Source organism: Cyclopterus lumpus, chromosome 13 (genome assembly GCF_009769545.1).
Source record: "Cyclopterus lumpus isolate fCycLum1 chromosome 13, fCycLum1.pri, whole genome shotgun sequence".
Taxonomy (NCBI): domain Eukaryota; kingdom Metazoa; phylum Chordata; class Actinopteri; order Perciformes; family Cyclopteridae; genus Cyclopterus; species Cyclopterus lumpus.
Genome location: NC_046978.1, coordinates 7,988,657 through 8,013,934, shown reverse-complemented (window position 1 = coordinate 8,013,934; position 25,278 = coordinate 7,988,657). Strand labels below are relative to the sequence as shown.

Here is a 25,278-nt window from a genome sequence, read left to right as displayed (position 1 = left end):
AATCACAGGGACAGGAAGTGCAGGGAAACAGAGGTCCCGTGGGTTTGATGTGCGTTCGTTATGCCGAGGAAAAATACTCTGGATGCAGCCAGCAGTTAATTTTACAACTCTAAAATTCTTGTAGTACGGCTTTCATAAACAAACTTACATGGCACTAACCAAGAGTGTTATATTCTCCCGTTAAAATCTTTCTCTAAACATATTAAACTCAAGGATTGTCCACCTTGAGTCATTTTACTCGTTAACCGTCTCGGAGCTGACTCTTTTTCATACTTTTTCTACAAAACGATGAATCCACAGTTCCCTCTTGGTATTCAAGCTGCAGCATGCGCCCGTGTGGGCAATGCTCTCGGTGCAGGAGACACTTCCAGCGCCATCCTCACCTGCAAGATGTCATTCGCTCTCGCAGGTCAGTTCTGAACATGTTCTGTTGATGTAACCTAAATCAATACATTTCTTTACATCCACTGTTCTCCCGGGATAATTGCCATTGTTGAAGGTCTTGTGCTCGGCTCCATTAAATCAGTGATTGGCTTCATCCTTATTGCTGACGAGTGAGTCTCTGCAGCTGCACTTTCTTTTAGTAACTATAATTGCTAAGATTGGCCTAAACATAAATGTTCATTTTACAATCCTTTCAGGAAGATCATAAGTCTGGTTTCACACTTGTCTACTGTTTCCTTCAGTTCTTTGATGCTCTTATGGTGAGTGTAACAGTTCTTCTTGAGTATATATGTGTGAGTTGAATGAGCCAAATATAATAAAATATAACTAGACAATAATTAGTAAATTGGTGACCAATGGAGTGAGACTGCATAATAATTAGAGATATGTCTCTTTACATTCTAGTCTGTGTGCTCAGGCATCTTTGTGGGCACGTGCAAACAGAAGATACCAGCTGTGGGCAATATTATTGGATACTACTGCATTTGACTTCCACTGAGCGTCACTTTAACTTTTGTTACAAAACTGAGAATTGTAGGTAATTATATAAAGTGACATGTCATTTTTCATTTCATTTCTTCATGGAAAGCCTGCTTTGCACTTAACTGTATAATTGCAGTTTTTTTGCTGGGACTGCTCGTTGGTGTCATTTTACTATGCACCGTCTACATCAGTTACATCTTCAAGCTGAACTGGGAGAGAATGACAGCAGGGCCTCAGAATCTGGACTTTGGAAAGGTATGTGTTGCATGTAAGGCTCTGAGAAATTAGGTGGTTTAGTTTCCGTTTGCAGGCTTAAAACCGAGCACAGAAAAACAATCCCATGATGAGCACAGCGGCCCTCTCAGACGCTGCGGGACCTGCTAAACTAAACATTAGCAACAATATCTAAATATAGTCCCATAGCTTGTTTCATCTTGTTGTCAATTGACATTTATATTTTTCTATTATTAGGTTTTTGATAAATAAAGTAATGGTCAATTTCTGTCTCCCAAGTCAGTGGATGGCTATATGTCTGTGGGCACTGACGGGAACACAGAGACACAGGGTGGACATGTGGTCCAGCAGAAGGGTGGCCTGGCTGTCTCTCCACTACCCAGCTGATCCTCAGGCGAGGCCTCATTGCGTTTGCAGCAGTTGGACTTCTGGCTGTGAGGTCTTCAGAGGCCAACTTTACTTTGGACTGGACCAACACAACATATACTCATCAAATTCTTTCCACTGCACTGGTTCCAAATGAATGATTGACCTTAAAGTAACAATATTTTGCCCTTATTACCCAGATTCGAAGTTCAGGACACTGAACTGTCATAGAAGACGAGTGCATTTACAAGTACAACAAGTAAATTGATCAACTAACATTCCTGCCAACTGCTTTTAGACTATAATAATATTACTATAATAAATCACCTCTGGCCAGATCCTCCTCAAATTGAATCAACATCAATAACCCTTGCACCGCTTCACTTTATACTCACTTATATACACTGTATATACTTAGCATATTATTTTTTCGTTGATATTCTTTAATTTTAATATGTCCTGCTCTGCCATTTTAGTGTATTGTAACCTTATTTGCTGCTGCTAAAAAGAAATCTCCCCTATCTAATGCATTTGTAATGTATTTATTGTCTGCAAATTATAAACCAGCTTATGTGGATTTGTTTTAAATCTTTCAGGTCACTAGATGTGTGGTTGGCTATGTTAGTGCCTTTATCATTTCAAGTGTTGATTGTAAATAGAAATGGTTATTCACTCACTACTTTCCAGGCCCCATTAAAAGGGACTCTTTTCAGTAGTCCGACCACAAGGCGTGATACATAGCTAATACAAGCTCAACATTTACCGCTCAGGAGAAATAAAACCCAACTCTGCATCCGTTTTTAAATCCTCTGAGCTCTCTCAATAGTTACCCTCCTTTTTATGATTTAATACAGTAGATATGTTGTTGTTCCTTCAAGAAACCAAAAATAACCACAATGTAATGCATTAAATACAAAAGTTGTTAAACTGTCTTTGCTATGACTCATTCACTTTGACAGAATGTGGTTGTGAGACAAACACTGCAGATTCACTGGAAGATCTTGGGAATTATTGGTTTGACAGTAATTCATTAAGCATACACAATTTAACTCCCTGTGCTCTGTCTACTGTCTGCATGTGTGCATTCCTTCTACATGACGTGCTTTGACACCCTGCAATGCAAACAGCTGCATCTTATTGTGCACTTGCGGCTAAGGAGTTACTTCACTTAATACAATAGACTTTGCTCATGTTATCAAGTTAGTGATCAGCAGGTTAAAAATGATCCCAGCAGCCAGGATTAAAAACATGAGAGCCAGAATGAGGCCTCTATGCAGAACCAGAGCCCTGAAAGAGAGCTCGTCCTCCACTACTGGTTCCGCCTTTGGGAGAACCAGGTTCGTAGTGTCCGTTTGTCCTGGGGAGTTCCCTGGATCATCTAGTTGGGGACCTAGATACATACATTGTATATTAAAATATATATATATATATATATATATATATATATATATATATATATATATATGATAAAAAGTTGTACTTACTTGTGTCTGTGAACCTCTCAGGCACTCCCGCTCTGATCTGAGCCTGGATGAAAAACAATGTGTGAAATTGTATTCATGAAGAAGTTTACAATGGGAAGATGTACCGGTACCTCTGAATACTGACCTCGACTGTAGCCTTCACCCAGTTCATTCTTAAGAGGTAGAAAATCATGAATGAAGACTGCAGAAACACGCAGATAAACAAGCCCGACCAAAGACCTGAGGGTAATAACGAGTTTGACATATTTAGCTTTGAGTGTAGCAAGTGATGCCGTGTCTCTTACTAAAAAGCATGGGGACAAAACATAAAAATGATCAGTTAAGACAGCTTAAGGCTAACGAACATGCAGTAAATCGTACCCTTGATTCCCATTTTGGCTGCAAACATCAGTGACACTCCAATGGGAAAACCGACACCATAATATCCCAAAATGTTGCAGATCGCACCAATCTTCTGTTTACCAGTTCCTCTTATAATGCCTCCCGAGGCCGCCTGGTCACGCAAACACAATAAAGCGGTGATTAGACTTGTATTTTGCAAATGCAATAATTTGTTAGTGTATTAAGGGATCTTGTTTGGATGTGAATTTCAGAGATACTTACTGCTATTGCATCCAGGATGACGAATGCTGCATATAAAGCTATCACATCAGAAACCCTTTGCCGTATTTGTCTAACAGAAAAGAGACTCAAAATTAACAGTTTTACACAGTAAGAGAGGTTAAAAAAGTTATGTCATGAGATTTGTGTGTTATATATTGCAACACCTATGATTGTGGACCAATGAGAAATCAGTTGACAAACATTACAGTGGTGCTGAGCGTAGCATTTCCTTCAAGTTAATGTTTAAAATAATTTGTTGCCCAAGTTCACTGTAATGAATGTCATGGTGAAAGATCACTTAAGACAGATGCTCTCTCGCAGGCTTGACACTGTCCAAGTATATGTTAACCACAACGCACACACACAAACACACGGTTAGAAAAACCCATGTTAAAGATATACTCACTCATCATATGTAAAGATATAGGAGATATGGTTGTGCAGGCCCCCAATGACAATGGACAAACATATGGAGACCGACACTGTGGTAAAGAGTAGCAGATTTTCAAAAGCGCTATATAAATTAAATGCATTATTATTATTTTTCACAGATAACATACAAAAGGTGCTGAATTTGTTCATTTCTTTGTAAACTGACATATTCACACAAAGGACAACCACAGTCTCATGAAGCTCAAGCCGAAGTTCTGTAAGGAAGACACTCTTTACACTCTCCAAGTCTCACAGTGATTACTCCATCAGCTGTTTGGGGGCGTGTACGTTGAATGAACCAATGAGATTTGATGCAGTTTCTGTAAGCCAATCACTTCATTATTGTCAAACTTTTAAAATATGTTCTCCTCTTTGCTGTGGTCAGTTGTCATTTCAGCTTAAACCGATGTGACCCCGCTCCACCCCAGGCTCCTCCAATCAGCAGTCAGTCCGGCTCGTCATTCATCATCGGGTTAAAGCATCACTACCCTTAAGTCACAGGATGGAATCCAATCGCCAAAGACTTTGCAAATATATGCAATTGTAATAAATTATTGTTAAAGGCTAAACAAGTCTCTCCTGATTGAACTAATTGGCCAATGAGAAGCTCTGCAGGAGCAGGTCTAGAACTTATTGGTTCTTTAAGCTCCAAGCTACTCCTGAATTAGCTTCTTGAGTGAAAATATAATTATTTAACAATCCTCAAAAGTATTAACTCACCTTCCAATACATGTTATTTTGATACTATATTAAGACATGGCATAGAAATGGTGTTTACTGACCTGCACAGAACATAGTCAGCTTAGCGGACAGCTTAGCCTGCTCCGTGTCTCCGGCTCCCAAAGCACTTCCAACTCTTACGTTGCCTGCTATACTGAAACCCAGAGGGAACTAAGGACAACAATGCAATATTAACATGCTGTACTGCATGTACAAATAGGTGATTCATGTGACATGACAATTTTAACTATATTAATTTTGGTCGGGGAAAGATTACCATGTATGCAACAGTAGCAAGTTCATATACAACCGCTTGAGCTCCAAGCTCCACCTCACTTATTAGACCTGTGAAGGACAAACAGTTAGATTTCACCCCAGAAATGCTTTAAACAACCAAGCCCATGGACATTACCTGCCAGAAAGCCTCCAATCTCATACGTCCACCACTCAACACACATCATGATCATGCTGGGGATGGCCAAGTTGATGTATGAGCCCCAGTCCTGGAGGCACTCTTTAGACCAGCCTGCGTGGTCAAACAATGAATCATTTTATCACTCACACATAAAATATAGGTTAGATCAGATCTGGGCCCTATTTATCGTACGTGGCTCAAATGTCCCATTAGCCAGCTTAAATTAACACGATGATTGAAAGCAGGCTATCCCGGTTTCTCAAAGGCTGATCCGCACTCAAACTATCTAGTTAATTTGAACCAGAGTGTTGGGAAAATGTATCGGCTAATTTTAAGTGCCTCATTCTTTAAATGTGCCTGCTGGCAGTCGGCTTATGAAGATGACCATATAGAACTTTTATTGCATTTACTCGGACATGAACAGGGAACGTAATGAACACATCCATGAGTCTCTTAGGCGCTAAATAAACTTTACGAACACCACAGCATACAGCGGCTTTCCAGATGTTCTGCATCACCAACACTGTAGAACAATGTACCACACTGTACAACAGTGTACAACAATGCACCACAATATACAAAAACGTACACACACAAAAACAAATACAAACATCTACACAATGTACCACAATGTACAACTCTACAACAATGTACCACAATGTACAACACTCTACAACAATGTACCACAATGTACAACAATGTACCACACTCTACAACAATGTACCACAATGTTCCACACTCTACCACAAGGCTCTGCAAACAGTCTGTGAGACAGTCAATGTCCGGCTGCAGCGTGTGGTGTTCAATGTACGGCTCCAGAAGGTCTTTAATAAATGATTCCTTGTGGGCAGAATGGATAGCGCTTGTACAGGAAGTCATCATCACGTGATAACGGATCTTGGCAATCTGGAAGAACTCTCTCCCTATAAAACATTAATCTAAATAATATCGCTCCTTCATCAATGAGGAAGTGAGCTGCCACTTTCTTCAGGGGGCGTGGCCAGTTTATCCAGCTGGACCAGTGGTTCTCAAACTGTGGGGCGCGCCCCTCAAGTGGGGCACCGAGGTATTACAGGTGGGGCGCGAGGGTCAGTGCGGAGAACTTCACGTATTACAAGAGTACGTGTAAATGTTTACGTTACGGTTACGGCGTTAACAGGCTTGCGCATGCACGATCGCGACGTCCAAGATCCTTTAATGCTGCGTTCAAACCAAACGCGTTGCGAATATTCGTTTGGTTTGAACGCAGCATAAGACTCACGTGTAGCTTAGTAGTGTGCACAATGAAGAGACATTTGACAGGAGGGAAAATAAATCAACCGCAGGCGATGCAGATGAGGAGACCAGTCTGTGTTTTTATGTCTGAAAACTCTGGCAGCGGACAGTATGAAGCCCAACAAATTAAAAAGACATTACACCCCACTCACGAAAAGTTTTGTGAGTATATGGTGGTTTTTGTCTTTTTTGTCTTGTTGAAAGTGGTCGACAGAGAGCAGTGTATGTTGTAGTGTATGTGGTAGTGTTGTGTGGTGTTACTGGGTGCACAAGGGGGTTTAGTGGGTTCTGTGTGCCTGTTAGCGCAGCCGTCCGGCTCGCGTTAGCATCGTGCTAACGGCGTCATGGACCTCAGCTGGTTAACACGGAGACATGGCTTGAGAGTCGCGCCGGTCTTCGCGTGCTCGGTGGAGGACTGCAGTCTGGCGGTGGGGCTTGTGGTGGGTCACGGCAGCGTGAAGTCCGCCGCCCGCATGAACAGCGTGGTCGTGATTTTTCTCGACATCGTGGAGAAGGTGAGCACGGTGCCGGCTAAAGGCATGGTGGTGAAGGGCATGGTGGTGCCGGTTCTGCCGCTGGTAACACCGGTGGTCAGAGTCACGGTGGACAACGTGCCCCCTTTTATTAGGGATGAGGTTTTGCTCGGAGAGCTGGAGAACATGGGAGGGTGGTTTCGCAGATGAGGAAGGTCTCCCCTGCAGAAACACTTTCGTCTCAGAGGAGGCAGCTCCTCATGGTCCTGAATAACAGGAGTGAGGAGCTCAACCTCGTCATCAGGACCAGAGTCGAGGGCTTTGAATACGTGTTGTATGTGACCTCTGAAAACCGGAAGTGTTTCAGGTGTGAACGAGAGGGGCATCAGGCCAGGGAGTGCCCAAACAAGAGGTCAGCTGAGCGGGACGCTTCTAGTGAAGCGGCTGCTGAGGGACAGAACTAGAAGGGTCCTGAGGGGTCGGAGGGGACTGGCAGGAGGCGCAGGAGCACAGGGGGAGACGGGTGGTACCCAACAGGGCGAAGAGGGGCCTCAGGAGGGGCAGGGTGGGGCCCAGCAGTGTGAGGAGATGGGTCAGGAGGGGCTGGGTGGGGCTCAGCAGGTAAAGGGAGGGATGAGGTGGCCCAGGAATGGAGGAAGAGAGGGCAGAGGTGGGGGATAGGGGGACAGAGGTGGTCCAGGAAGTGGAGGAGGAGAGGGCTGGAGTGTCTCAGCAGGTGGAAGAGGGGGCAGGGAGGAAAGATGTGGGCAGGAGGCGGATGTCGAGTGGACGGATGGTGAGGTTGACATCGAGGAGGATGAGGAGAAGAGTCAGGCTCACCGTCTGAAGAGGAAGAGCAGGGAGGAAGGGGAAAGCTCACGGGCCAAGAAGGGAGCTTCGGCAAAGGGGACGGTGGGTCTGAGTTTGAGTCCAGTATGGAGGAGGACTCCTTTTCTGATGATAAAGGTGATTCCTCTGATGACGGTGAGGAGCGTCCAGGTTGTACAGTGTGGACAGAATAAAGGGGTTTCTAGGTAGGACTAAGAACCAGAGGATCTGGATAGAGAATCACTTCTCTGACTTGCCGAGGCTTGTTAGGTCCATTCGGCTCCACATGGCCAATAAGGCCGTGAAAAGTTTTTACTGATCGGAGGGCTATAGGTTGAGGAAGATAGCTCATACTGTTAGTAAAGTGCTAGAGGAGTATGAGGCGTTTTTGACACGCAAGGACCGAGTTCCAGAGGAGCGACCCTGCGGAGACTGACGGAGGTGGCCGGTCCTGGACTGGGAGGCGTGTCGGCGGTGGCTTCCCTGCTCGTGAGGACGAGGACGAGACGGAAATGCTGCAGGAGGAGAAGGACGAGACGAGATGGTGGGATGGAAGAGGAGAAGCTCCCGACTCCACGAAGGCTTGAACTGAATGGGGTCTCTGGATTACAATGTGTCTGTTTGTTCGTATTGTTTTTATGTAAATAAAGGTTTTGTAAAAATCAAAAAATCTCTCTCTCTCTGAGCGTGAGCACAGAGGTTGTGAGCTGAGAGCGGTGTTTTGTGAGTAAATGGTGTTTTTTGTCTTTTTCTTGAAAGTGGTCGACAGAGAGCGGTGTATGTTGTAGTGTATGTGGTAGTGTTGTGTGTGGTTACTGTGTGCACGAGGGTTTTTTTGTGTGCGTGTTGGCACAGCTGGCCGGCGCACATTAGCTGCGTGCTACACGCCGCTATGGACCTCAGCTGGTTGACGCGGAGACACTGCTTGAGAGTTGCGCCGTATTCGGTGGAGGACTGCAGTCTGGCGGTGGGGCGGGTGGTGGGTCACGGCAGCGTGAAGTCCGCCGCCCGCATGAACAGCGCAGTCGTAAACTTGTTTTGTTTAGTTTTTCACAGGTTGCACTTATTGTTATTATCTTGAAAATATATTCAGTGCCAAACATGTAAATGCAGCCACAATAAGCTATTCGCCAAATATTAGTTCTTTTTTGGCATTGTTCTAACAAAGTGATTGCACTTTTTTATTTGTTTTTGTCTGATGGAGCAATTTGTTTAATTAAATGATTGCAATTGTCTTTATTCTATTATTTGAAAAAGCACAGATGGAGGAGTCCACAAAAGTTGTTATTTAAATAAAAATTCAACATAGACCATTTAGTTACAATTACGTTGCACTTATTACGAACATTTTTCTTCCTCCGAAGTGGGGCGCGACAGAAAAAGTTTGGGAACCACTGAGCTAGACTGAATGAGCTTGCGCTGGAGCAGGTTCAAATTTTTGTTATGTGTTGCTATGGTGATTTTGCCAAACTTGCTTCGAGGAACCCGAAAACCTGACTTGTATAATCTCATCCGGAAATTATCCTGCTAACCACATTAGCCAGGTACGAGAAATAGAGCCCAGTGCCTTGTCTCAGCAATCACATGTGTCCGACTCCAGGAGCTCTGCTGGGAACTTATCATCGGCAGAACAGGCTCATGATTAGATCTACCACAACATTGATAAATGTCCTAAACAAACAGGGAAGCAAGGAAGTGAATGACAAAGCTTGTATTTGTGTTTGTAGTGACCAAAGCCTCAGGTTCTGAACTGAACCATTGTGTGTGCCCTCAGCATGTCAAATATGGAAGATGTTTTATATTACTGTATAATGGAAACTTTTCTCCATAAGTTAAAGCAGTAGTTCTCAAATGGGGGTTAATTAAAATTAAAACATTTTGAAAATAGTTATTTCAGAAAACTTCATAAGATACAAGTGCAAGTTAATACACAGAATGTTATATATTCTATATTAAACCAGACACTGATGGCACAGCGCTGTGTATTACTTTGTGCTGGTTAGGGTACATCACTGAAAAAAGATTGAGAACTACTGAGTTAAGGAGCCACACAAAGCCTTCACTGTATTGTGGTTGTTGCAGGTATTACTGACAGATTGCACATGGTCTTGAATGGATAGGAGTTTGTCTCTGAAGATAGGTGTAAAGTGTTATTGAAACTCCTTCAACACAATTACTTAGAGGTTTGTTTGAGCTTTATGCAGGCTCACGGTCCTCCAATGCAAATGTGGTTCTCACCTCCCCAGGTGGCCTTGTGAAGACCTTTCCACATGATGTAAGCATAGAGAAATGAAGCCAATGAGAACTGGGAAATGGTGTTGGCAACAGCAGAGCCTCTGTAAAAAGTATTTTGTTGCATGATATTGGTTATGTGATACAAGCAATACTTGTGTTACTGAGTCAACAGGCAATACTCACGCTACTCCCAGGTCTAATACGTAAAGGAAGATGTAGTTGATGAGGGCGTTAAGAAGATTGACCACAAGGCCTGTGAATACCTGCGGCCATATGATGCCCTAAAAGAGGAGAGACACATATAATTCAGATTAGACAGAGCCCAAAGATGACCATAGGGAATGAATGGAGGACATCAACAGACAAAAGACATATGATTAGATACCTCTATACCAGATAAAGGGCCTAATCAAATTAAATAAAAATGTAAATGGACCATTCTATAGTGTCGGTCTGTCCTTGGGATACATTTACAGAGTGTATGGTACCATTTTGAGATTCAGCACCTCGACAGGAAAGAAGTGCACGCGTTTTGTGTGGTGGACAACAACCTTTTTAATTTCCTTGGGAGAAACCACTGTGACATGAAAACTCTTAAATGTCTTTAAGTATTCATTTAAAAACAGACACTTGGCATAATTCAGCTGAAGGAATAGAGCCCTTTCCCCACAGATGGATTAGGGGTCAACCACAAGAACAGTTCAACAGAGTCTATATGCACATTAATGTCTTCAAGGAAGAGGGTCAGCAAGTCAGACATAAGATACATTTGTTATCTGGGTTTGTGAGGTCAGGGTTAGCCGTCTCCCATGCTTAGTCTTAAGCGATACGCGTTACATCTAAAAAGAACAATATGATAAATTTCCACAACATTTTGCAAACTGATTTACAAATGCAAAACGGAATCAAAACATTTGACTGACTGACTGACTGAATTTGGACAGCTCTTATCTCTAATGTTGCAATAAACAGCAACACTGTAAACAAATAAATAGAAGCCTGATTAATAGCATGTTACTGTACTTTTATCCTTGTGTGGATATGAGGAAGCAATTCATGGGCTACAAGGCAACTCTTTCATATAATCATCCTGCGCTGTCCTTATTTCAACTCATCAGTTACGTAATGTTGAATAATAACGGGCCTTACCTGGTTTTGCAGATATCTTGCTAGTAATGAATACATGAATGTAGCCTAAACAGAACAAGAAAAAAAGAACAATATCAATAAATACTTTTTTTGTACATTTTTTAGAATGGCTTATTCCTATTTTGAAATACTTACTGGAAGAGCTGGCATAAAGATATTCACGTACATCTGAGACAACCTAAAAAGAAGATTTTCCATCAACATTAACAAAAAACACACACTTTCTTTAAAAATAGATACATATATTAAATGAATAAATAAAGCGGAAGACGACATACCTGGCCACCTCGGGCTCCTGTCTGACAGCCAACAGAATGGGCTCTGTGTTAACGAGGATCGCCCAACAGGGGAAACACGCCAGTAACAAAATGAGAATTGCCCGCTGAAGAATGACCCCAACTCTCAGGAGGTTATTGCTCCCAAATGTCTAAAACCAAAGAGCATTTTCTTATTTTGTCGGTACTCGTCTTAACAAATGGAAAATAGTGTGTGAGGCTCATACCTGAGAAATCAGAGTATCACATGCTGAAGCCAAACCAGATCCAATAGATACACCTGTGACATTAATAACCTGAGGATACAACACACACACATTGATGGAGTATGTTCTGTTGCTTTAATGGCATGTCTTTCACTGTGAGAACCTTCTGATCCTGGACTTACTGCTATCGCCAAAGACACCCCTGCCAGCTCAGTCCTCCCCAGATGGCCACAGAAAATAGTGCTGACAAAACTCACTGCAAACACCATGAGCTGGGCAATAACCTGATGAGATCAAATCAAAATTAATGGACAGATAAGTAACTGACAATTAGTGGTGTGGGCCTATTTCTTGTACTTCAACCTGGCCTGTAGCCTACACTAAATGGTACAAAGCTTCATTATTAAATAATGTAATTACCAGTCAAAGTATGAATTGTTAATTGAACTTGTTTCATTGGAGATCATCTTGGAGATCAGCAGTGAGAGAGTGCATTAAATACAGGCTACTTACCACTGGCCCTGCCAGTTTAGACGACTCTCTTATTTCAGTCTTGAAGCCAACAGGGACCAACATGCGGATCCGCTTCAGTACAAAACCTTCCCTCCATGAAGCAAGCGGTGCGCTGGGCGAGCTGCCCTCCATGATGCAGCAGTTCCTGCTCCGTACGCGGCTGCGTGCTGCTGCCGGGGCGCCTGCGACTTGGCCGGGAGTCTCTGTCAGTGTGTTGAATGATGAAAGGTGTCGTGAACTCGTGAAAGTCAGCGCCTGATAGTCATTTCCGGTGAGTCAGTCGGCAGTCACACTACCGAGCGGCTGTCGCGGCCTCGCGCATGTGATTCCTCGAGCTCAAACCAGACACAAATACAGCATGTAGGCCCAATCTCAAACACGCACGCACTTTGAGTGCGCGCTCCCGCTCTCGAGTGTCTCTCACAGGCATTTTGAGCCCTTTATCAGATGCAGACTTTGCCCAACTGAATTACCCACAATTCACTGCAATGTGCCATTAAACAGGCCAATACCAGTGGAAGCATGGAGGGCACAGCAATAACATTATGGGACATAAAGACACATGGAATCAGGGGAATGCAAGCAGAGACTATAATATATATTATATATAGATTACATATACATATATATATATATATATATATTACATATATATATATATATATATATATATATATATATATATATTACACCGTTTTATTTATTCAGTCATTTAATCTGTTTTGACAAAAACGAGTTCATAGATTATTTGAATTGACCCCTCATATTGTGAGGAAAGGAGACTGGAAGATGTTCAAATCAGGAAGTAAAATCATAAAAACAAACAATTGCACATCATATTTTTTGACGTTGTCATGATTAACATGATATGTTGCAGTAAAGTGCTGTCCCAATAGTATCTACACCGTTTCAAGCCCTCACAGCCTCTCACATTCAACCACTTAACAGGTGACGTCATGCAGTAAATCCCTGAGGGTGCAGGGTTTGAGGCCTTAGGGGGGACGTTGGGACTGGCCCATTGACTTTCAGTTTCACCAAGACCGAGGATTGGTCGGAGCCGATCACACGGCGAGTAGACAGCGGATGAACAAAACATCTAAGAGTAACATTTAAATTATAACAGTAAACAGTGAAATCAAACTACTGCCTCAAAATAGACACAACATTAATAAATAAATAAAAGGGTTTTGTATGTTTAAAGTAGCATGTGAAGATTGGATTACATATTCAGAATCTAAAATTCAGTTGCAGGTATTTATGAGATATGTTGTAATCCTTTTCATACTATAATATGTAACTATTATCCTTATATTGTATTTGGAAATGTGTCCACATGTGGCAAGTCATGCCACACAGCAATAACACAACGTCTGTCCTTCAATAACCCTACAGTGAAGTCCTGAGACGTTGTTGTTAGAGCTGAATAGTACCAACAGATGGAGCCATTTCCCTAGGTCTTCATATTAACGTATCACATCACAAATAATACAATATTAATTATAGAGCAATAAACCTTTATACTGAAGATATAAGTTGGTCTATACTAAAACATGTTGTTTTTCTCTAAATGTTTTATCTTTCACGATCAAATCATTATTAGACAATTATTGATTAAATGCCATTAAAAAACATTTTTAAACGTAGAATTGAATGTGTTGGCTTCATGCTGAACACATCAAATGACCCAAGTTGATAATTTAAAGTACAAAGTCCTTTGTAAAGGTATTCATTTTAAATGAAAGACATTTCTTTGCAACTTTTTGCAAAGATTACAAGCCCCTTTATTAAATTGAGACATATGGGGTATTGAGATTAAGTTTGTTTTACGTTTCGACCTCCCTTAAATTCGGGGTTAATATACTCCTATGCCATGTTAAGCCCCATTATCTATTTGCAAGAGGGTTTATATATAATCTAAGGGGCAATACATGTCACTGTGGGATAAGCATTTGCCAAATAACTCAATTACAATTTAAATCTTTAAAATGTTGTTTGTATACGTAACAGTGTGTCAGATTCTTTATCCACAAATGTACTTCCCATGTAATGTAAATTAAGGGAATAAAGCACTTTGCAGGTAATTGGTTTCACACAGGTGAAACTATTGAAAAATACTGTAACTTCATCATGACATCATGTGGTGGATTCAGTTGTCAGTTACAGGCCACCATGGCATGAAAACATGGTTTTAAGAGAAGACATCTAACAATCAAACAATCTCAGCATCTGGAGATTTTGACCTTGGCCCGATGGGCAACCTCGAATCAGTTCACTGCTAATGTCAATTTGAGACAGTTTTATCAAAACTGGCTATTGAGAACTGCCGAGAGGGACACAATAGTAGGGTTTGCACGGCTTTAGCCTCTTATTACACCTAAAAATGATCTATTTGCGAGTAAAGCGGTGCACAGAACACATGAACTGTGGTCATACTGTCCAATGAGTCACCCTTCACCCTATTTTTTTACCATGTATAGTACACGCAAAACAAGTGTCTGAAAGGAGTATGTTCCCTGTTGCATTTTCGGGCAAGAATCTCACAGAATAAACAAGAACCAGTAAGCATGAAGCGACTCTGTAAGATTATGTAATGAGCGCAGCCCTTCTGGATGACAAGACCTCCATCTACAGGGGTCCCTGACTGATCTAATAGGCATGACAATTATTTGATACGCACGGCCGGATTAACCTGCTAAGTGGCACGGATTTAGAATTTGCTGTTTGGGCCGACCCAACTCCTAGTATTGCTTCCTATGCTGGAAAATGACATGGCTCCATGTTACAGTAATTGGACTAAATTAATTCAGATATATGAACATTGTAAGCCCAATATGAAGGGAATTAATGTATTGATTGTAAAGGCACTGTTTAGCCTAGTCAGCTTGAATGTACTTTGGCCAAAGAGTGCAAAGAAAGGCCCTCTGTCCTTTCTAGATCTTTTAGCTTTTAGCCTGGGCTCTTGTCCACAAGTTAATTGGATACATTACTAACTGAAACCAACTCTACACACAAGTCTTTATGTGCCAGGAAGGATTGATTGTATCAAACAGGCTGCATATTGTCCTCATGTGTAACTGATACAGAAAAGGTGGAAGGCCAATGTGGCTTTAAAAAGACATCCCATCCACAAAATGCTCTTATATTCATCAGGTGGACAAGTCCCCAAATCTGCTTTTTGACCTATTGTGTCTCTGAAAAAATGAATCGTAATTTCAAACTGGCAGAAATGTATCAATATGACTTCCTTTCTGTGCAACCAGAAGGCTTATTCATAACAATTTAAAGGAACAGTGCATAGATTCTTTTGGCAGAAATAGAATATGATATTAATAGGTTAGTATTCTTTAGTGTATAATCCCCTGAAAATGGAAATCGTGTTTTTGTTCCCTAAGAATGAATGAGGCCTTGGTATGTAGAAGAAAACTCTGGCTCTACATAGGGCGATTCACGTTTTCACTTCTTCGCTTCGGCCATTCAAGGAACCTTTAACCGCTTGTGAAAGAGTCTTGGTGTAGCACTGATGCCTATACATGACCTAATAGAAATGTGTTTTTGAGGTTACCGGAGGAGGTCTTGCGTGTGCATGAAACCGGGCAAAGAGAACAACTTGCAGGTTCAATTTCCTACTGAAGCCTTACATGTATATATAGTCAATAATAGAGGCTATATACGTGAGGATGTGTTTCAACTGGATAATGAGTGGGTGGCTGAGAGGCAGCAAAGGGAAAAAAGGCACTATAATTACATAAACTCTTTTCCCCATTGGGACCTAAGATCATAGTGATCTTGTCTTCTCTATATGCACCCGACCGCTTGTTAACCACTTTCAAACCGTCTAACGTTAATTGTCCAACAGAACTGAGATTTTGCATCTATTTCCCCCTGCTACCTTTGCTGCCGTACAACATGTTTTCCTTCTGTCACACGGCCCCACCAACATGGTTTGCTGCTGCCGTGTACGTAGAGTCACGGGATTGATGATCTTTTGTCTCGCTGTAAAACACAGTTCTCATCATGGTGTTCGGGGTAGTGTTGTAATAAAGTGCTTTTGCGGTATTTAAATGGAGACATGTTAAATGTCTTCTTTGAGCTCATACTGTTTATGACGCTGGACCACATCACCACTTTGACCCTTGGCTCACGCAACGTCTCGGCAAGAGGACAGTGACACAGAGCTGTTGTCTTCAAAGGTGTGGCCTTTCAGTGCAAGATTACTGTGGTTTTGCGCACTGTGTTTACAGGATTATATCAGCTTTATGCACGAGACAAGAGGTCCCTAGGCGAGAGGCGGAGAAACACGGCTAATAGTCATGCGTAGTTGAGAAAGAGACGACCGGTGATGAAAGTGGGATCATTTTGTTTTGGATGATTGTTTTATTTCCACCCGCTTTATTAACATCGGCCATTAATGGTAACTGTTAAGATCTTGCTGGGAAATCAGTGGCTTACATTTTAAACTAAAATGTTCTGTAGAATTTAGAAATATTGTGTGCATGAACAACTGAAATAACATTGTATATGGAAAAGGAATGAGGTTTTGAAAATGTTATCAAAGCACTGTGTATGTAGTCAATGCAACAAGAAAGACAAATTAAAACTCACTATATTGAAACGTATGTCTTTTATTTTTAGAGTTTGTCACAGACCAATGAAATATTGTATCTTCAGCCCATTGGCTATTTCGGCAGAGAATATTCTTTATTAATTATTTCCCAGGTACAAAAGTCTTGAAATTAAAGAGAAAAAAAGATACATAGCTTAAATACCACTTTATTGCATTGTCATAATTCATTATTGTACTGAGAATTTTCCCAATGTCTTTGCATACTGCATTGATCAAAGTGTTTGTACAAGTGTGAGAAAGCTATGCTTAATAGCGCTCCTAGTGATAGCTATTGTGTATTATAATGTATTTACATGTTGAATGGTCAAGTCAAATCAAATATACTGACGGTATTATGCAATGTTATTAAATGAATAACACTGAATGTGTTATGCGATTGTGGAAGACCTCAGGCAACGACTGTGAAAGGAACAATGACTTTTGGCTGGGAAATGTTTTACACACGAAGAGGTGTAGATTTTGGAGAAAGAGGGAGTTTGCTTGACCTGATGGCTGAGGAATGTTGTTGATCGTAAACTAAGACCACAAGAGTGATAAGGAAGAACAGAACAAGGTATTGTCCAATCATAGGGCTGGAAGAGGTGCTGACCAGATGGAGGGGAGCCTGACAGTCTGAACATCAGCAGATCTTGTGCCAACTGCCGGGCAGGTAACCGATCTACGCTGGTCTGCCCGGGGCGGGCGCTGGATCTCTGTCCCATGGGATATATTTCATGTATTTCCTAGTGTGATTCAATGTGTTTGCTTTACTTTTTACACAAATCATTTTTACTGTAACTGAAACCATCGATTCGGCTCAATTCTGTTGACGGTCCTCAAGGCAGAGGGAGCTCTCCTGAGGAAGGCCGAAAACGACACAAGGCCCATGTGTTTTTGCATTGATGCATTTCAAAGTTCAACTGGAACTAAAACAAACCACCATACATCCAGATATAGCCTGAACATAGGGGTCCAAAGTACAAGTTTACTTATTGTCAAGTTTTTGACATACTGTTCATATTAGCCCATTATCTGTATATACCAACAGCATTCGTTACCTTAAATCTATTTAGAAAGATGTGCTTGCAAACCCCTCAGCTCTTGGTAGCAGTAAGGTCAAAAAGTATTTTTTACTTAATTAGGTCGATCTACTAGTAGAAATAACAAGACCATCATGTAAAAACAGTGGATTAGTCCTGAATTCAACATTTTACTGTTTAAATGAAAAGTATAGATTTGTGACACAAAAATGTATCAAATTGTAAAATTACTGATTAGGCAGCTGAATTACCCTTTTCAGTGAGATGTTAATGTTATTGGATGATACTAATGCATTAACAAATAATGTTGTGTCTGGTTGAGATGGGGCTATTTTATGTGTAGTTTAATCTCTAATAATATTTCATATTACATTGATATTCAAAAATGACTAGTAACTACAGCTCTCAAATAAATGTACTAGAGTAAAAAAGGAAATATTTTCACTTGAAATGTAGTAGAGTAAAAGCAGAAGCAGCACAAGAGGTAAATCCTTAAATAAAGTACCTCAACATTCTAGTTAAGTGCAGTAATTGAGTAATTGTGCAAAGTTACCTTCTTATATTTTACTATATGGCTTATTGCTATTTAGATGTCACTGCATGTGAATATGTAAAACATTTCTAAAAAAAATGTCCAAACGTTATAATCTCCACCCCAGATGTAGATAAAAAAGAATAGAGAAGACTGATTGTAATATTATTAGTTTTATTTTCCGTCTTATGTCTTATGCATGTTATATATTTTCTATTTCATCCTTTTTTTTGTTCTATTTTATCTTCTATAATGTGATTATTTTGACTCTCAACACTTGTAAAGTGCTTTATTAATAGCCTTCCCATAGCTGCTTCAGTGGATTATAAAATCTCACTATTTGAGAGTATAGATACTGTTTTATGAGTGTAGCTGTAACTTAATCATGATGCACTGTAAATAAAGAGAAGTTTTTAATTTCATTCCCCAACCACTCTTCAATCATATTCCTCACCACTTTCTTTCACAACCAATACTCAGGTGTCAATGAAAACAAGCCTTGAGGGCCTTGCATTCTAGACACAATCGGACGCCGGCGGTCCACCAGGCGGTCCACCGTGCGGTCCTGTGCTGTCGCTCTGACCAGAGGTCTTTATCGGGCACCTGTGGATAGGGAGGGCAGAGGGTGCGTGGATCCTCTCCTGTGGCAGTACCAGGCTCACACCTTGGTGACGTTGGCCCAGGCCGGGAAGGTGTCCAGGTCAAACATGGCCTTGCCCCAGCTGTTGACGGCCAGTGTGATACAAAGGATGCCAATGATGTTCATGACTATTCCTGTCCTAGCCTGATGGAGGAGAAGAGTGTCTTTGAGTACCACGAAAAGCGCTATATAAATTTAAAGCGATAGATGGACATTTGGAGAACTTCGCTTGTTCACGTTCGTGCTGAGAGTTAGATGAGATCAATACCACTCTTGTATCATTCCGTTAATTAGGAAGCTATGCAGCCACAAACTGGTTAGCAATCGGTCCAGCGGTGACATTTTTACACCTTCAGAAAGGTATTGATCTTCTCATCTGACTTTTAGCAAGAAAGCAAAAAGGTGTTTTTTACCAAAATGAAGAGTTATTCCTTTAACAGTTTCAGATCACAGCTGCAAGTGAGTATACATAAGTTCAGCCATCCTCCTTAATGGGTAACTGTGGCCCGAAACTGACAACTTTCCACGTTCAAAATCTCATTGAGTGAACAAACACAACAAACCGCTACTCACCATGTCAAGAACCTTGAGGTATCCATAAGAGAAGACTATCGCGTTCGGAGGCGTAGCAACAGGCAGCATGAAGGCAAACGAGGCACTCAGAGTACAAGGCACCATGACGTACAGTGGGTTGATCCCAATGGACTGAGACTGCAATAATCACATAGAAAGCTTCAATAGTCAAACAGCCATCATCTTGAGATCCTCCACCCCTTTTTCTGCAACCGTAATCACTGACTCATGAGTAAGAGTAAAATGTGTGTAATTATTTGTGGAATGAGAACTCTCATGAGGTGGGTGTAATTAAGATGTAAATCCTGCAAGCTCAGGGCTGAGTCATGACATCTACAATAGAAACGCTCTACGTGTGTGACGATAATGGCACATTACTAAGTTGCAGAAAACATCACTCTGTGGAATTTGCTTCTGAATTACATATGCTGCAGCACGGTAGCTTCCAAGTGCACAGTGATTTCTGGCATTTAAAATAAACAAAGGTTATTTTCTAGTTTTTTAAACCACCGGCTGTATATCAGGTCACCACGATGACAGTATTTAGTCTTGTCCGATGTTTTTTGTTTAAATCAAATATGCATAATCCCATGACAGGATGGCACATAAAGGGACATACCACAAGCCATGATTGCCATAAAGCATCATCTCCTCACTGTCAGCTGATCCCATACTGGTTTCTTTCTATCTCTGTTTTCACACTAGGGTTGGACACCCCCGTGCACCCTTCTGGGCTTCACCATCAATAAATATCTTTCTGAATACCCCGGCTTGGCACTGGCTTTCGCAACCCAGCCTTGGCGTTCTGGACCAGCGGGCACAGTGATGCCATTCTTCAGCAGCAGCGGGGTGGGCAGTTTTACAAAGCACTGGGATGCATTGGTGTGTTTGGCAGGTTATTAATGGGAGGAGGGGCCCGAGGAAGGGGACCAAACACATTTAGCCTCACCAACTAGATGGGCGACCAAACAAGGAAAAATAGGCCGGCTCCCACTGGGAGTAGTTGCAATGCTGGACTCCAATTGGGGAAATCGGTTCAAAAGAAATTACACTATGTAGCACTTTACACCTTACTGAACCTAACATAATTGTCTGTCTCCTGCAGACTGAGGTCCTGCCTCTGCTTCTGCCTTTTTACATTCTTTTTAACACATTTCACATTCTCCCGGATAACTTACCATTGAGGCTAAGACAGGTAGGAAGAGCGTCGCAGTGGCCACATTACTGGTGCACTCTGTGAAGGTAGCAATCAGCAGGCATAAGATGATAGCAATTGCCCAGGGAGGGATGTTTTGCAGGGGAGTCATTTGATGTCCCAACCACTTTGAGAGTCCTGATTCCTAAAGAGAGAAATATTTAAAAAATCTTTTCTGGAAAGAAAATAGTTTTGATCGGAGTCAACATTTGATCATTTACTGTGATTAAATTCTAATTCAGGTTTGTGCCTCATATACAGCTTCCTTCAGAATATTACTCAGGGGTATCTGCAGCATAAATAAGCAAAATAAATCAAACTAAAGCACCGCACCCAGAGGGAACATTTGATCTAGCAGCAGTAGGACATTTTCAGTTTACATAGTTGTAACCTAAAACAGCATTAGAAGTATATGCTGTAAATAGCGAGACTGATTTGGATACAAATTAAAACAGTAATTTTTGATTACATTGCTGCTCCATTTCCTGTGAATCCCTTGTGCAAAAGAAGGCCATTTGGCTCCAGTGTGGGAATGCCAACAATAAAAAAACACTGCAGAGGGTTTTACATAATGGAAATATATTGAATACATATTGCTAAAGAAAAATCTCAACAATCAATAGCATAAAAAAAGGGGTTTGATTTCATCAATATCTTTTACAACTTGAAACCCAGCCGACACTTACTTCACTGCCCTTGGCCAGAGCAAAACCTCCGCCAAGAAGAAGCACGATGCCCCACGGTACCTTCTTTTGGGCAACTTTCCAGGTGAGCAGAGGTGGAGTTGGGCCATCAGTTTCATGGGGTGCTACAGATCCAATACATTCAGTGTCAGTATTGAGTCATTGCACAGTCTCCAGCTCTCAAGACTTGGATATAGCTGTATGATACGTAACATACATACTTCCAGAATGATGGCTCACCTGATTCGAAACTTTGAGTCCTACGCGAACAGAAACGCGGGGGTTTAGAGGGCAGGACAAAGAGAAGGACGGCAATGAAGATCGCCACTGTGGCATCTGTCACATACCTGGGAAGTGGAGTGATGAGGGAATAAACAAACTCAGATATAAATAAATAAAACAAAGGTCCTAAACAAGATTAACGTGTGAGTGAAACATGAGGTTTCTTATTGTTTACAAACTCTGCTTTGGAGTTGAAGATATATGTCGCCCAGCCGTCGACAAAGCCCGGGTCCCTTGTGAACCACATCACCACCAGCAGAATAAAGAGACACAGGACACTGATCTCTCCGAAGGACATGGGCCCCAGCCGGCGATGCTCCTCACGGATCACATTATAGGCAGCAATCTCCTTCTCTGTCTTCACGGCCCCACAGCCCCACGTCTTCTTAAAGCTAGAGGGATCACAAGGGGAAAGAACACCTTTGTGTCACCTTCACACTCAATCACACTCCTGATGCGGCAAAGGTGTTGATACAAGTCTATGTCTCTGTAATTAGGCTTTAACCGTCACCAAACTCACTCAAATCCCATGAAGACGAACTGCAGCCAAAGCCAGGCCAGTGTGAGCATGAGGATCATGTTAGGGAAGGCAAAGCCGAACCAGGAGGCAAAGTTAATCACATCCCCGTTTTGGGGAAAGAGTCTAAGGAAAACAAAGAAAGTTTTATTCAATCGAAACATTTGATAGAACACGGTTGAAACTAATAGGACATGAGAAAACAAAGCTTTGAGTGAACACTCACTGGTTCATCTGGCCCTTGAGCACCAGATTGGGACCGGTTCCTGTCAGCGTGGCGGTGCCTCCGATGCTGGCAGCGTAACAAACACACAGGGTCATCCCTTTACACATTTTAAGCTTTTCTGCTGCCTCTTTTTGCATGGCAGCCTCCACTGCCCCATCCAAGAAGGTCACCACCACTGGGCCTTCAAACAAAGAGCGAGTTTTGAAAAGAGCTCCAAAATAACCTAATTGTAGGCAGTAAAAGCTTATTTTGCTTGGCCAAACAGAACACAGCATGTGAAGACAACCATGGCTCACCTTGGACCTCGCTCTGAGGAGCCTGTTTACTGTCAGTCTCTGATGTCTGGACCTGCTCCTCTGAGCTGAGGATCTGAGGTATCTCTGCCTCACTGTTGTTGAGCTGCTGCAGCACTGCTTGGACAATAGGCACCATCATGGCTGTGGTAGCTGTGTTACTGATCCACATGGACAAGAAGGCTGTCACACCCATGAAGCCCAACATCAAACTGACAGGAAGATGAAAAAAAAACAGAAGAACCTTTAACACTGGCAGTGGCCTTGGATTGTAAGGGGCCGCCAAGAGTGTTTTACAACAATCAATAATAAAAAAGAAAGAGAAAATTCCTTTTATGATGCCAATAATCAACTTGAACATAGTTCCCTTATCAACATTGGGTGTTTATATATCATAGTTGATTAGATACGCTTCGGAAATGTTCTTAAAGATGAAAAGCCAAACAGAGAAACTGTTGCGGGGGCGAACATCTGAGCCACTCACAGCGCTGGACGCACACCAACGACGAGCAGCACCCTCAAGGCGATGCGCTTGTGCAGATTCCAGTGCTCCACGGCTACTGCGACCAACAGTCCCCCCAAAAACAACAGGTTTGTGTCCTTCAGGTACTGCATACACACCTGCGTCACACAGAGGGAGATGTGCGTGAACAGAAATCCATCCCTGCGGAGCCACTTCCACACACTGTTGCAGTTATTTTCACTTACATCTTTGGATTGCATGATGCCAAACACGGGGAAAAGGATGGCTGGGAGCAGAGCTGTTATGGCCAGTGGTAGGACTTCTGTGCACCAGTACACCGCCATCAGGGCTATCACATAGGCGCATTCTGCCTCCTGCACAAAAACATGTAATCACGTATACCGGTAAAGTAAAGGCTGAGTGTTACGTAATTCTGAATGGGACGTTATTATGTTTCAAAGGTTAAAGATAAGTGTGCTTTTTGTTAGAATGTTTCTGGTCACCTGCATGTACACTTCTGAGATGAACACCCCTCCATTTATTATTACCTCATATCCATTTGTTCATGATTTATGGTCATACAACATTGTTTTTCAGCCTCGGGGGCTTTGATTTGTGTAAAAAAAAAAAGTGAGCAAATATTTCCTAAACTTTTCTTTCAGATTGAGAGTTCATAGGCCAATACTCGGCCACCCTCCTCTCTCTGTGCCATTGTTGTTCACGTGGCGGAGTCATGAAGTGGACGTCCATCACAACACGATCGGCCCATGCGCTCGTGCGCGCGTCTCCATGTCACACGGAGCGCCAGCAACGTGGACGGATCTGACTCTGCGTTCCCACGCTGGGACACGACACCTCCATGTTCACAACAATGAGTTAAAACAACCAGACTTCGGAGCGCTCGCGCCTTAGGCAACACCGGGCAGTTCTCGTGCAAGTTGCCCACAAGCGCATCAACAGGTGCAGGAGAGAACCAGTGCAAATCGGATCCATTCATTTGAACGGCGTCTGGAGGTTCAGGAGGACGAGGACGTGTCCCTGTCGCGCTGCAGTTTGCGGATGAATTTAGTTCAATGTGTCAAACTGCACATGCACGCGAAGTGAAATGCCTCCTTTATTAAACTAAATGAAAGAACTCCGAGGGGAACAGCCGGTGTTTTGCCATCTGATATCCGACACTGCCATTCCTCCACTTTTGATCATTTGGCAATGCTGCATTTGAAATGAAATAGTTACTCACCGATGTCCCGATCACTAAAGGCAGCGGGAGGAAGAGGAACGGAGCTGTGAAAAGGATAACCTCATTCTTAACCGAGAGGAGATATTTGAAGAATCCCATCCTGAAGGAAAACGGAGAATGGGAGGCTTTCGCACTACGGATCCCGCTTTTCACTAGCAGGCGACAGGAGGAGGGGGGAGTCCCACGGCACATAAAGGAGAGAGAGCGAGGGGGGGGGGGGGGGTGGGGGGGGGGGGGGCTGACTGACTGATTGATTATTCTCCGAATGAACACACATGTTCTTCCAGATAATTAGCACACTTCCCAAATAATGACGTCCATTACCAATACTGGCTGAACTGCCATAATGAGTGAACTTGATAGAAGAAACAAAAACTTGAGGTTCATCTATATTGACAGTTATCAACAGGGGCCATAACCTCGGATGTTGTAAATTGTGACTGTTAAAGAGGCTGTCAGTAATTGCAATATTTTTTTATTGTTCGTGTTTGAAGGGAGATAAGATGAATAACTATAGACCTCGCATCAGAGCAGAGTTTGTCACATGTTGGTCAGGACAAGATCTGCAGATCCCCGTGTCAAGAGCGGTGTCTCACGGTTTCCTCCAGAGGCACTAATGCAGTAAAGTTCCGCGTGAAGGTGAATCAGGGGCGGTGATTTGATTCATTGCTGCCTCGCTCGTTATTTTGGACACCGCTGCTTTTCTGTCAGAAAACCTTAATGATGGTAGCCAGACAGTAGCATGAATTTGATGAATACTGAGGCCACGAGTCCAGATTACAGTGACACACTGCACAGCTGAGAAACCTTCCGCAGGCACGTGCACAGATAGACCCCTAGTGGTGCTCCAGCACCT

The 25,278-nt window shown here is 42.3% G+C and overlaps 2 protein-coding genes across 3 annotated transcripts; both read right to left on the bottom strand.

The window, feature by feature from the left end:
- Positions 1 to 15: 15 nt before the first annotated feature.
- Positions 16 to 12,341, bottom strand: slc47a3 (solute carrier family 47 member 3). Of its 2 annotated transcripts, XM_034548743.1 has the most exons (17): positions 12,136 to 12,341; positions 11,805 to 11,906; positions 11,644 to 11,712; positions 11,420 to 11,568; positions 11,277 to 11,319; positions 11,142 to 11,186; positions 10,176 to 10,273; positions 9,996 to 10,093; positions 5,179 to 5,292; positions 5,044 to 5,111; positions 4,829 to 4,937; positions 4,021 to 4,096; positions 3,615 to 3,684; positions 3,372 to 3,504; positions 3,136 to 3,230; positions 3,012 to 3,054; positions 16 to 2,917 (listed from the first exon to the last, which is right to left on the bottom strand). In XM_034548743.1, exons 1-17 carry the CDS (start codon positions 12,265 to 12,267, stop codon positions 2,715 to 2,717), a joined length of 1,647 nt encoding a protein of 548 aa, XP_034404634.1. In that variant the 5' UTR covers positions 12,268 to 12,341; the 3' UTR covers positions 16 to 2,714. The 2 variants fall into 2 exon arrangements, with proteins under 2 accessions (XP_034404634.1, XP_034404635.1); XM_034548744.1 differs by lacking the exon at positions 5,179 to 5,292.
- Positions 12,342 to 18,968: 6,627 nt separating this feature from the next.
- slc13a5b (solute carrier family 13 member 5b) lies at positions 18,969 to 24,553 on the bottom strand. The gene is made up of 12 exons (XM_034548548.1): positions 24,423 to 24,553; positions 23,428 to 23,556; positions 23,204 to 23,340; positions 22,723 to 22,931; positions 22,427 to 22,607; positions 22,204 to 22,326; positions 21,863 to 22,075; positions 21,642 to 21,748; positions 21,405 to 21,526; positions 20,702 to 20,863; positions 19,524 to 19,661; positions 18,969 to 19,094 (listed from the first exon to the last, which is right to left on the bottom strand). Exons 1-12 carry the CDS (start codon positions 24,519 to 24,521, stop codon positions 18,969 to 18,971), a joined length of 1,746 nt encoding a protein of 581 aa, XP_034404439.1. The 5' UTR covers positions 24,522 to 24,553.
- Between the last annotated feature and the right edge of the window lie 725 nt (positions 24,554 to 25,278).